This window comes from Haliaeetus albicilla, chromosome Z, assembly GCF_947461875.1.
Source record: "Haliaeetus albicilla chromosome Z, bHalAlb1.1, whole genome shotgun sequence".
NCBI classification, from domain to species: domain Eukaryota; kingdom Metazoa; phylum Chordata; class Aves; order Accipitriformes; family Accipitridae; genus Haliaeetus; species Haliaeetus albicilla.
Window position 1 is genome coordinate 72,563,440 of NC_091516.1, and position 13,228 is coordinate 72,576,667.

General features: G+C 64.7%; 1 protein-coding gene across 3 annotated transcripts; it reads right to left on the reverse strand.

Annotated features, from left to right (window-relative positions):
- Positions 1–245: 245 nt before the first annotated feature.
- On the reverse strand, positions 246–11,473 carry LOC138683894 (CAP-Gly domain-containing linker protein 3-like). Of its 3 annotated transcripts, none has more exons than XM_069777196.1 (14): positions 11,385–11,473; positions 10,699–10,840; positions 9,990–10,129; positions 9,496–9,589; positions 8,899–9,060; positions 7,827–7,945; positions 6,247–6,483; positions 5,353–5,488; positions 4,787–4,909; positions 4,105–4,233; positions 3,384–3,507; positions 3,098–3,162; positions 2,433–2,505; positions 246–373 (listed from the first exon to the last, which is right to left on the reverse strand). In XM_069777196.1, the coding sequence occupies exons 1-14, from the start codon at positions 11,427–11,429 to the stop codon at positions 337–339; spliced, it is 1,626 nt and encodes a 541-aa protein (XP_069633297.1). In that variant the 5' UTR covers positions 11,430–11,473; the 3' UTR covers positions 246–336. The 3 variants fall into 3 exon arrangements, with proteins under 3 accessions (XP_069633297.1, XP_069633296.1, XP_069633298.1); XM_069777195.1 differs by lacking the exon at positions 246–373 and adding an exon at positions 1,218–2,316; XM_069777197.1 differs by lacking the exons at positions 246–373; positions 3,098–3,162 and adding an exon at positions 1,218–2,316.
- Between the last annotated feature and the right edge of the window lie 1,755 nt (positions 11,474–13,228).

Genomic DNA, 13,228 nt, shown 5'->3' on the forward strand with positions numbered 1-13,228 from the left:
ACCCCGGGGAGAGGGGGGAAGTCGGTCCTGGGGGGGGTCCCGGGGCGGGGGGTCCCGGTACCTACGGGCCCGGCGGCGGCGCGGAGCGACTGCGGGACCCGCCCGGGGACTCAGGCGTCCGCGAACGCTGAGGAGGCGGGGCCGAGCGCTGAGGGGGCGGGGCCGAGCGCTGAGAAAGCTTGGCCGACGCGGAGGAGGCGTGGCCGAGCGGGCTCAAGCGGCGCGGCGCCCCGGCGGGAAGCGGGGAGGCGGGACGGGACCAAGAGTCCGGGGCGGAGCCAGGCAGTCGTGTGGGCGTGCTCGGGGAAGAGGGCACCGCCCTTCTGGTCGCGCGTCTCACGCCACCGCGGCGCGCCGGAACAAGATGGCGGCGCTGGAGCCGGGAGGGGGCCACTCCCCCAGTCCGTGTCCCCCCTAGCCCGTGTCCTCCCCCCCATCTCCCCCCAGCCGTGGAGTCCCCCTGTCCCAGTGACCTCACAGGGACCCCACGCCCCACCATGTACCCCCCCAGTTTTGGGGTCCCCTCTTCCCCCCAGCTTTAGGGTCCCCCCCCTCCTCCATGTCGCCCCCCCCGCTTTGGGGCCTCTCCCCCACATTTGGGGTGCCCCCACAGCCCCGCCCCGGCTTTGGGGCTTTCCCCCATCCCCCGAGTCCTCCCCCAGCTTTGGGGTCCCCCCACAACCCCCTGAGCCCCCTCCAGGTTTGGGGTGCCCCCTCCCCTGTATCCCTCCCCAGTTTTGGGGTCTCTCCCCTAGATTTGGGGTCCCCCTACAGCCCCCCCCAGCTTTGGGGCCCTCCCCCATCTCCTGAGCTCTCCCCCAGCTTTGGGGTTCCCCCACAGCCCCCCCCCCAGTTTTGGGGCCCTCCCCCATCCCCTGAGCCCGCCCCCAGCTTTGGGGTCCCCCCATGTCCCCCTCCAGCTCTCGGGTCCCCCTACGCCCTCCCCTCCCTTGCCCCCCCCTTATCTTTGGAGTCCTTCCACACACACCCCCGAGCCCCCCCCCCCCAGCTTTGGGGTCCCCCCCCGGAGCCGTGGGACGTACAAAGGTGTTTATTGGTGGCACAAGCGGATCCGGGGGGACCATGCGGCAGCGGGGGGGGCGGGGCACGGGGGGGGACAGGACATTAAAGCCACTCACACGATCGCAGGGGGAGGGGATGTTATTGCTACTGCGGGGGGGGGGGCCCGGATGCCTGGGTCCCTTTTTTTTTGGGGGGGGGGGGTGTCCTCAACCCCACTAGCAGCCACTGGAGTATCCACCAAACCAGTTTTCCATAAAACGCCACCCCCCCCGGACATAATCAGTAGTTTACAGAGTTAACGGCTCAAGAACAGGTTTGGGGAGGGTCCCTGGCATAAACCGCTCTTCTCCCAATTGTAGTCAGCAGGTTCCAGTGTGAATGACCCAAAACGCGGGGGGGGGGCAGGTTGGCATTGGCTCACTCCTCATAAGGGTAATCGGTGGGTTCCAGAGTGAACCGCCTGGAGGAACTGGGCTTAGGGGGGCCCAGAAATATTCTGGGAGGGATCCTGGCATCAATTCCCTGTAACTAATCAGTAGGTTCCAGAATGAGCAGCCCAATATGGGGGGGGAGGGGGCAGAGCGGCTTGTGGGGGGGGCTGGCAGCAACACCCCATCACTGTAATCAGTAGGTTCCAGGGTGAACAGCCCAAAACAGGTGTTGAGAGGGTGATCAGAGGGGCAGGCGTCAGCTCACCCCCATCGCTGTAATCAGTAGGTTCCAGAGTGAACAGCCACAAAAGAGGGCTGGGGGGGCAGGGCGCAAAGGCGGTGGGGGGCAGTGGGCTGGCATCAACTCATCCCATCACTGTAATCAGTAGGTTCCAGAGAGAGCAGCCCAAAGGGGGGGGGGGGGGGGCTGGCACCAGCTAATCCCCATCAATGTTATCAGTATGTTCCATGGTGAACAGCCCAAAATGAGTGGGTGGGTGGGGGTGTTGGCACCAGCAAATCCCCATCACTGTTATCAGTAGGTTTGAGGGTGAACAGCCCAAAATGGGGGTCAGGGGAGGGGCTGGCTGGCCTCAGCTCACCCCCCCTGCCACCCTGTCACTGTAATAAGTAGGTTCCAGAGCGAACAGCCTGGCGCAAAGGGAGTCAGGGTTTGGGGCAGGGGCGAAGGGGTGTCACATCACGTCTCCCCCCCCAGGGTGGGGGGGGAGGGGAGGGGACCAAGGCACTGGGTGGGGGAGGGGTGGCAGGGGGGTGGGAGGGGCCCAGCGAGGCGGGGGGGCGGGGTTAGGACTGCATCTCAGCCCGCAGCATCCAGGGGAACCAGCAGCAGAAGAGTAACCTGGGGACAGAGGGGTCACCGTGGGGCAGGGTGGGGGACGGGGACGGGACACACCCACCCGGGGGTGTCCCCATGTCCCCCCCCACCCCCCCCAGTGTTGTGTGTGTCCCCCCCACCTGGAGAAGGAGCTCTCTGAGGTGATGTCCTTCGGGGTCCGCACCGCCGGGAAGTTGCGCTTGGGCTGTGACACTGCGGGGACATCCCGGGGGGACACGGGGTGGGGGGACACACGGGAGACACACACACACACACACACACACACACACACACACGGTCACAGCCCCCCCACCCCCCCGCCAGCCATTGCGGGGGTGGGGAAATGGGGGCGGGGTCCGGCCAGCCAATCAGCGGGAGGCTTCACCGTCCAGCTGGCCAATGGGTGGGTGGGGAAAGCTTGGCCAATCAGCAGACACCTGGGGGTGGGGCTGTCTCGCTAACCAGTCACCAGAGGGATGGGCTGCCTGCTGGCCAATCGGCTGCTCTGCACCCTGCTACCCAATCAATGGCAAAACCCTCCGCCCCACCAGCTAATCCGAAGTCAGTGCTCCTCCTGCTGGCCAATCAGCAACGATCCATCCCACCCTGGCCAATCAGCAGTCCCCATGCTACCCCAGAGCCAATCAGAAGCAGCCCACCCTACCAACCAGCCAATCAGCAGTGCCCCACCCACCAGCCCATCATGAAGGCCCACCAACGCATCCCGAGGGCTGCACCCCACCCACCGACCAATCAGCAGTGCCCCACCCCACCCCCTTCCCCCCACCAGCCAATCAGCACGCACCGGTGACCTGCTGCACCTTCTTTTCTGGGGCACCATCCCCCGGCTCCTCCCTGGGACCCCCGACCCTGGGGGCGGGGCGGGAAATGTCATGGGTGGGGGTGGGTGGGTCTCAGGACAGAGACCTGACCCCCCCCTTGCTCCCCCCCTGCCCCTCGTTGTCCCCCACTGCCCCCCAACCCCCCCCCACCCCCCAATATCCCCCAAAGCCCGCCTGTGTCCCCTCAATGTCCCCCCCACGCAATGTGTGTGTCCCCCCAATGTTGTATGTGTGTGTGTGTCCCATTACCTCTGCACACGGGAGGGGGGGGCGAAGACGCCGTGTTTTGGGGGGCAGGAGAAGTACCGCACCCCGAAAACGGAGCCATCGTGTTTCCCCCCGGCTGAGTCCAGCTCCACCCCAAACCAGTACCCTGGGGGGGGGGGGGCAAGTTGGGGGGGGTTCTATGGGGGGGGGGGTGTCCCAGGGTGAGGGGTCTTATGAGGGGGTTCTCATGGGGGGTCCCAGGTTGGAGGGGGCTCCCTGGGAGGTCCTGGGGTAAGGGGGGGATCCCATGGGGGGGGGGGGCATCCCAGGGGGTCAGTCCTGGGGGGAGTCCCGGGGGTGGTCCCAGGGGGTTTCTGAATGGGTGGGCAGTCCAATGGGGTGGTCCCAAGGAAGTGGGGTCCCAGCGTGGGGGGGGGTCCCAGGGGGGTCCCATTCTGGGGGGGTCCCACAGGGTCCATCCCATGAGGGGGTCCCGGAGGGGGTCCCAGGTTGGGGGGGGGTGTCCCATGGGGGGAGGGGTCCAAAGGGTGTCTCGGGGGGGGGGGGGAGGTGCACAAGGGGGGGTTCCCATGGGGGTGTCCCGGTACGGGGTCCCAGGGTGTGGGGAGGGGGATGTCCCATGGAGGGAGCCCAAGGAGGTCGGTCCTGGGGGGTCTCACGGGGTCAGTCCTACGGAGGGGGTCTGGGGCGGGGTCCCAGGTTGGGGGGGTTCCGGGGGGGTCCCGGGGGGTGTCCCTCTCACCGGGGGCGAAGTCAGTGCGCCCGTAGAACCGGGCCCGCCCCGGGCGCTGTCCAGCCACCAGCACCGCGTCCCCCGGGGCCACGCGGCGCCCCTCCCGGTCCAGCCACGCCCCGCCACGCTTCCGGGTGGCTGCGGGGGGGGGGGGGGGGGGGGGGCGGGATCAGACCGGCCACACCCACCGCACGGCCACACCCCTCCTTCCAGGTGTGGCTGAGGGGTGGGGTCACGCATACCAGGCTCCCTGCCTAGCCCCACCCACTCACAGCCACACCCCCACCTGACCCCACCTCCTGATGAGCCTGCCAGGGGCAGAGTCCGGTGGGACACACCCCCTCCCAGGCCCCACCCTGCCCAGCTCCACCCCCCATGCACCCCACCCTGGCAGGCCCCACCCCCAGCTGTGACCCGGGTGTGGCAGCACAGGGGGTGGGGCTAAAGCAGAGCACTCCCCTCTGCCTGAACTCCACCCCCTTCTGTGGGTGGGCGGGGTTTCACATTCCCTGCCCCCAGCCAGCCAATCCTGAGGCTCCTTGCTCTCTTCCAGTGAGCATACAGGGGGGCAGAGCCAAGGGGAAGCACAGAGTAAAGGGGATGGGGTGAGGGGGATGGGGTGAGGGGGGGAACAGACAGGACCCAGGGGTGCGGGGCGTGGCAGGGTGTGGTAGGGCGGGGCAGGGCGTACCTCTCTTGTCCTTCCGGGCCTTGTGGGGGGCTCGGGCCGGGGGTCCCGGGGGGCTGCGGGGGGGGGAGGCCGCTGGGGGCTGCTCCTCTGCCTTGGAGATCTTGGAGACAGAGGCGAAGACACCTGCGGGTGGGTGATGTCAGACCAGTATGGACCAGTACACACACCAGTGCGGACCAGTACACAATAGTGTGGAACAGTAGGGACCAGTACACACCAGTGTTGGTCAGTACACACCAGTGTTGGCCAGTACACACCAGTGTGTGTTATTACCATGCAGTATACCAGTACCAGCCATCCAGGCAGACTTGTATGCACCAGTACAGACCAGTGTAACCCACTATAACCCACTACATCCCAGGGACACAGGAGCCTAATTGATACCACCACCACCCCCCCCAAAAAAGGGTCCCAGCCAGCCAAGCCCCCCTCCCCCGCCAGGGGATTCCCCCCCACAATGTCCCATCATCCACCCCCAGAGGGACCAGGACATCCGGGGGTGTCCTCAAGGGACCCAGGCATCTGGGTCCTGCACCCCTGCCCCTGGGGTCCCTGGGGGTCCCTACCCTGTTTGGGGGGGCAGATGAAGTAGCGGACCCCCCCCACGCTGCCGTCATTCTTGCCCTCGGGCTCATCCAGCTCCACTCCGGCCCACTGCCCGCTGGCAAATGCCGTGGTGCCGCAGAAACGCAGGGTCCCCACCTTGGGGGGGACACAACATGGCAGCCCTGGGTGACCCCTGCACCCCCCACATCCTCCCCTGCACCCCCAAAATCTTCATTATCCCCCTTCCAATGTGGAGGGTGCAGCAGATGGCTGCGCTGGGGCTGGGTGCTGCCGGGTCCCTGCACCCCTGGGGGTCCCAGCACCTGTATGTACCCCAGGAACATCTCTGTGCACCCCAAAACCTTCTGTGCACCCCAAAACCCCATTATTCACCCCAAAACCCACTTCTGATCCCAAATACTTCCCATGCCATGCCTGCATCCCCACGCAGAACATCCTGCAGTTGCACGGGTCCTGTCTGCGCCCCCCCTTGGGTGCTGCTGCACCCCTGCACCCCTCAGACCCCCCAAAACCATCTGTGCAACCTAAACCCCCTCTATCTGCTCCAAAACCCCATTATGCACCCCAAACCCCTCCTTTCACCCCCAGTTCCCCCCATGCCATACCTGCATTCCCACACAAAGCATCCTGCCATTCCATGGGTGCTGCCCGCACCCTGCTTGGGTGCTGCTGCGCCCCAGCACCCCTGGGACCCCCCCAGTCCCCTCCAAATCTGTGCACCCTGAAACCCCATCTATTCACCCCAAAACCCACTCTGGAGCCCAGTTCCCCCTACGCCATGCCTGCATCCCCACGCAGAGCATCCTGCCATTGCACGGGTGCTGCCTGCACCCTGCTTGGGTGCCGTCCTCCCCCCGCCCCGTCCCTACATCCCCCACTTGCGTCCCCCCCACCTTTCCGCCGTCAACGCGGACGCGGTCACCCAGCTGGAGGCCGAGGCAGAGCAGCATGAGGTTCCCGGGTAGGTTGTCGTAGTTGGGCAGGGTGACACGGGGGAGGCTGCAGCTCAGGGGGACAGCGTCCAGCAGCAGCTGTCGCAGCTCCCGCGCCGCCAGTGCCGCCTCCGCCTTGTCCAGCGCCATGTCCGTAGGGTCCGGCACCACCTCGGCCGCCACCTGACCCTTGCTGTTCTGTGGGTGGGTGGGGGAGGTGAGTCAAAAAAAGGGTGGGGGTCTGTTTGAGGGTAACTGGTGGGAGAAGGCACCCATGTAGCACCCTGACAGCCCTGGGTGTCATCACAGCCCCCTGAAACCCCCAGTAATGTGATGCCCACAATAATGCTGGTACCCGCATGCCCCCCCTGTACCCCTCTGTACCCCCAAGAGCTCTGACACCCCAATAGCCCTCAGGCCCCCCAATACCTCCCAGCCCCCCTAATCCCTCCCAATCCCCCTCAATATCCTCAATACCCCATGCCCTAAATACCCCAAATATTCCTAATACCTCCCAAAACTCCAATCTGTCCCAATACCCCCCAGTACCCCCAATCCCTACCAAGAACTCCAATACCCCTCGGTACCTCCAATACCCCAGTCTCTCCCAATTCCTCCCAATCACCCCCAATCCCCCCCAACCCCTCCCAGCCCCTTCCAACAGCCCCAATACCCCCCAGTACCCCCCAATTCCCCAGTGCCTCTGATATGCCAGTACCCCTCAGTACGCCCAATACCCCCAAAAGCCCCCATACCCCCCCAATCCCCCTAATTCCCCCAACACCCCTCCATACCCCACTCCCTCCCAATCCCCCCCTGCCCCCAATAGCCTGAATATTCCTAATACCCCCCAAAACCCAAATAGCCCCCCAATACCCCAATCCCTCCCAATGCTCCTAATACCCCTCAGAAGCCCCAGGATCCCAATACCCCCCAATATCCCAAATACCCCCCCAGTAATGCCAAAATGCTGCAATACCCCCATTATAGCAATCCCTCCCAATCCCCCCTAGTCCCTCCACCTCTCTTAATACCCCCCTGTACCCCAATCCCTCCCAATCCCCCCAATACACCTCAATACCCCATTACACCCCCAACACCCCAATCCCTCCCAATACACCCCAACAATCCCCAGTACCCCAATCCCCCCAACACCCCTCAATACCCCCCAGTACCCCAATCCCTCCTAATCCTCCCAATAACTCAATATGACCTCCCTCAATCCCCCAATCCCTCCCAATCCCCCAGTACCCCATTACACCCCCAATACCTCAACCCCTCCCAATCCCCCCAGTACACCAATACTCCAATCCCTCCCAATCCCTCCAGTACCCCAATCCCCCCCAACACTCCTCAACACCTCCAACATCCCAATCCCCACCCCCAGCATCCCCCACCCCTATCCCAATCTCCCCCCCACTACCCCAATCCCTCCCAATCCCCCACATCTCAATACACCATTACGCCCCCAAAACCCCAACCCCTCCCAGTCACCCCAATCCCCCCCAATCCCCCCGATGCTCCCCCAACCCCCGTGGTACCCGGAGGGCAGGATCAGCCCCGTGCTCCAGCAGGCAACGCACAGCCCCCAGGCAGAGGTTGGAGGCAGCGATGTGCAGTGCCGTCCCGTGGCTGAAGTCGCTGCAGGTCGAGTGCAGCACTGTGGGGGGAAACTGAGGCACGGCCCACCCCGGAGAGAGAGGAGGGGCGGCTGCGGGGGGAACCCGGGCTCCTAGCCCCAAGGACACCGGCACCCTGTCCTATGGGACTGCAGTATCCCGACCCCCACTGGGGACTCCGGTGTCCTGGCCCTGGGGACACCCATGTCCTGCAGCCCAGAGGACCCCAGTGTTCTTCCCTCCCGGGACCCCAATGTCCTGCTGCCCTAGGGACCCCAATGTCCTGCTCCCCTAGGGACTCCGATGTCCTTCCCCCAAGGGACCCTAGTGTCCTTTCCCCAGGGGATCCCAATGTCCTGCCCCCTGGGGACCCCAGTGTCTTTTCCCTCAGGGACCCCAGTGTCCTTATCCCCTGGGACCCCAGTGTCCTGCTCCCAAGGGACCCCAGTGTCCTGCCCCGAGGGACTCCAATGTCCTTTCCCCAGGGGACCCCAGTGTCCTTATCCCCTGGGACCCCAATCTCCTGCCCCCCAAGGGACCCCAGCGTCCTGCCCCCCAAGGGACCCCAGCGTCCTGCCCCCCAAGGGACCCCCATGTCCTTCCCCTGGAACCCTGGTGTCCTTTCCCCAGTGTCCCCAATGTCCTGCTCCCCTGGGACCCCAGTGTCCTGCCCCGAGGGACTCCAATGTCCTTTCCCCAGGGGACCCCAGTGTCCTTATCCCCTGGGACCCCAATCTCCTGCCCCCCAAGGGACCCCAGCGTCCTGCCCCCCAAGGGACCCCAATGTCCTGCCCCCCAAGGGACCCCCATGTCCTTCCCCTGGAACCCTGGTGTCCTTTCCCCAGTGTCCCCAATGTCCTGCTCCCCTGGGACCCCAGTGTCCTGCCCCCCAAGGGACCCCAGTGTCCTTCCCCTAGGGGACCCCAATGCTCTTCCCTCCAGGGACCCCCAGTGTCCTGCCCCCAAGGGACCCTGTTGTGGGGGGACCCCTCACCTCGGGGGGCTGCCGCCCGCAGGAGGGTGCGGATGAGCTCGGGGACATCGAAGTAGGCAGCGTAGTGGAGGGCGTTCATGTGGGTCCAGCGGCTCCGCAGTGTCACGTCCCCCCCCAGCGCCAGCAGCCGTGTGGACAGACGCACGGCCGCCGCCGGGTCCCCTGGGAGTCGGCAACACCCGGCATGGGGATGGGCACGTCACCCGGGGAGCACCCACTGTGGGGCTGGGGGAGATGGTGCTGCCCTAGGGTGGAGGGGAGGGCACTGGGGGGGGTGGGGAGTGCAAGCATGGGGTCATACGGACAGTGGGACTGGGGATGTTAGGGATGTGGGGACACTGGGGACATGGGGACACTGGGACTGGGGATGCTGGGGACATTGTGGACATGAAAATACTGGGACTGGGGATGCTGGGGACATGGGGACACTGCCACTGTGGGGACACTGGGGACATAGGGACGGTGGGACTGGGGATACTGGGGACATGGGGACACTGGGACTGGGAATGTTGGGAATATGGGGACACTGCCACTGTGGGGACACCACAGTGGGGATACTGGGGACATGGGGGATGCGGGGACCCCCGTCCCACCCACCCACGCCATGGGCGCCAGCCTTGCAGGCGTAGTGCAGCAGCGTCATGTCTGTCAGTCCGTCCCGGTCATTCACGTGGCACCCGCGGCGCAGGATCTGCCCAGTCACACCAGTTACACACCAGTTCCTCCCAGTCACCCCCCACTAACTCTCCTGGGGCACTCAGTCATGTCCCCAGTGCTCCCAATTACCTCCTAGTACCCTCCCACTGACTCCCAGCTCCTCCCATTCCCCCTCACAGTGCTCCCAGTTATCTCCTAGTATCCTCCCTAGAGCTCCCAGTTCCCCTCCCAGTGCTCCCAGTGACCTCCCAGTACCCTCCCTCAGGCTCCCGGTCCTCCCCAGTCCCCCTCCCAGTGCTCCCAGTTACCCCCCCCTCCCCATGGCACCTCATAGCTTTCCCCCTGCCCCCACGGCTCCCCCAGCATCCTGCCCCCACCATGACACCCAGACCCCCCAGCCCCCCTCCCCAGCACCCTGACCCACTTCCCCCCACCTCATTGCCGATGACATCGACGCTGTGCTGCACTTGGGGCACCCACTGGCGCAGGATGGCGAAGAGCTGGGGCACGGTGGTGCGAGGGTCCAGCAGGATCTCCCGGCATGCCGCGTCGTTCGGGTCGAAGAAGGTGAAGGCTGGGGGGGTGGACACAAGGAGGTGGGGGACAAAAGGAGGGTGTGTGTGTGAAGGGGCACCCCATGGTGCACAAATCGCATATCAGTCATTGGAGAATCCCCACTTGGGGCCCCAGTGCCCACCCCATGGGGGTCACCTGCCATGGGGGGAGTCTCTGTGACAAAGGGGGGGAGGGGTGACTCTGTCCCCATGGGGGGGTGTCACTGTCCACAAAGGAGGGGGGCACCAAGCAATGCACAACCCCATAGCAGGCATCGGAGAACCCCCAAATTCCCACTTGGGACCCTCCCCCATGCGTGCCTTTTTTTGGGGGGTGGGGACTCCCTGTCCCCATGGGGTCCCCTGTTCCCTGGGGAGGGTCCCTGTCCCCCCAGGGCGGGGGGGGGGGAGTGTCAGGTCCCCCCCATTGCTCAACCCAATATCAGCCATCAGAGAATCCCCACTTGGGTCCCCTCCCAGCGCCCCCCCCCCCCCCCAGTTGTTTTTTTTTTGGAGGTGTCCCTATGGGGTCCCCTGGGGACACCTGTGATGAGCTGGGGGGGGTCTCAGGGTGTGTGTGGGGTCTCACCATAGTCCTTGGGCAGGGGGGCGGGGGCAGCGGGGTGCACCATCGGCTTCTTGCGTCGCTCCACCATGGGGCTGGGGGGGTCGGGGGTCGGTGTCCCCCCCGCTGAGGGGTCCCCCCCACGCTCCTTTGTCATGGCAACAGCCTGAGGGGGGAGGGGGGTGATGGGAGGGGGGGCAGCACCGGGGGTTGGTGGCTTTTGCGGGTGTCAACATCCCCTCCCTTCTCCTGGCATGGGGGGGGGGCAAGGGGGTACAGAAGGTGGGGGAATGGCCGGGACCACCGGGGGGTACTGGGATGGGAACGCTGGGATGGAGATGGGATACAGGGATGGGGATACTGGGATGGGGATGGGATACGGGGATGGGGATACAGGGAAGGGGATACTGGGATACTGGGATGGGGATACGGGAATGGGGATGGGATACAGGGATAGGCAAGGGGATGGGGATACAGGGATGGGGATACTGGGATGCAGGTGGCGACCGGGCCCGAGGCACCAAGATGGGGCGGGGGCACCGGGCGGGGGGGCCGCGCTGGGCCCAGGCCGGGGCGCGGTGATGCGCCGGGACCGGGACCGGGACCGGGGCCGGGGCCGGGGCCGGGCTGGCGGTACCGGGATGGGGTGGGCTGGGGCAGGGGTCCCGGCCCCCCCCCCGGTTCTCCCCGGCCCCCCCCCCGCCCGGTACCTGCTGGGGACGCGGCCGGCGGGCTGGGCTGGGCGCAGCGCGCATGCGCGACCCGCCCGGAGGGACGGGGGGGCTGGGGAGGGGGCCTGCGGGGCGGGGCCTGAGGGGGCGGGGCGGGGCTGGGGCGGCCAATGGCGGCGCCAGGGGGGGCTGCCAGCGGCTGCAGGGGGCGGGGCGCGGGGGAGGGCGTGGGGGCCGGTATGGAGTCATGGAGTCAGCGGGCCGTTTAGGTCGGGAAAGACCTTCGAGACCATCGAGTGCAGCCGTCATCCGTGCCCACTAAACCATGTCCTGGGGCGCCTCGTCTACGCGCTTTTTGAACACCTCCAGAGGTGGTGACTCAACCGCTTCCCTGGGCAGCCTGTTCCAATGCCTGACAGCCCTCTCAGTAAAGAAATTTTTCCTAATATCCAACCTAAGCCTCCCTTGCCGCAACTTGAGGCCATTTCCTCTCGTCCTACCTCCAGCCACCTGACAGAAGAGACCAGCACCCACCTCACTACAACCCCCCTTTAGCTAGTTGCAGAGAGCGATAAGGTCTCCCCTCAGCCTCCTCTTCTCCAGCCTAAACAGCCCCAGCTCCTTCAGCTGCTCCTCATAAGACTTGTGCTCCAGGCCTTTCACCAGCTTTGTTGCCTTTCTCTGGACACGCTCCAGCAACTCAATGTCTTTCCCGTAGTGAGGGGCCCAAAACTGAACACAGCACTCGAGGTGCGGCCTCACCAGTGCCGAATACAGGGGAACAATCACCTCCCTGCTCCTGCTGGCCACACTATTTCTGATGCAGGCCAGGATGCCGTTGGCCTTCCTGGCCACCTGGGCACGCTGCTGGCTCATAGTCAGCCGGCTGTCAACCAGCACCCCCAGGTCTTTCTCTGCCGGGCAGCTTTCCAGCCACTCCTCCCCAAGCCTGTAGCGCTGCATGGGGTTGTTGTGACCCAAGTGCAGGACCCGGCACTTGGCCTTGTTGAACATCATGCGATTGGCCTCAGCCCACCGATCCAGCCTGTCCAGATCAGTCTGTAGAGCCTCCCTACCCTCAAGCAGATCAACCCTGCCTCCCAAGTTGGTGTCGTCTACAAACTTGCTGAGGGTGCACTCAATCCCCTCATCCAAATCATCAATAAAGATATTAAACAGAACAGGGCCCAACACTGAGCCCTGGGGAACACCACTTGTGACCCGCCGCCAACTGGATTTCACCCCATTCACCACAACCCTCTGGGCTCAGCCATCCAGCCAGTTTTTCACCCAGTGAAGAGTACACTTGTCCAAGCTATGAGAGACCACCTTCTCAAGGAATATGCCATGAGAGACAGTGTCAAAGGCCTTGCTGAAGTCAAGGTAGACAACAACCACAGCTTTTCCCTCACCCACTAGGCGGGTCACCTGGTCATAGAAGGAGATCAGGTTGGTCAAGCAGAACCTGCCTTTCGTAAACCGAAGCTGACCGGGCCCAATCCCCTGCTTGTCCCAGACTTGCCATGTGAGCGGTCTCAAGACAAACCATTCCATAATCTTCCCCAGTACCGAGGTCAGGCTGACAGGCCCATAGTTCCCCGGATCCTCCCTCCAACCCTTCTTATAAATGGGAGTCACACTGGCAAGCCTCCGGTCCTCTGGGACCTCCCCCGTTGACCAGGATCGCCGGTAGATGATGGAGAGCAGCTTGGCAAGCACCTCCGCCAGTTCCCTCAGTACTCTGGGATGGATTCCATCTTGTCCCATAGATTTGTGAGCATCCAGATGGCGTAGTAGGTCACTAACTATTTCCTCCTGGATTAAGGGGGGGGCGTATATTCTGTTCTTCATCCTCACCTTCCCGCTCAGGAGGCAGAGTACCC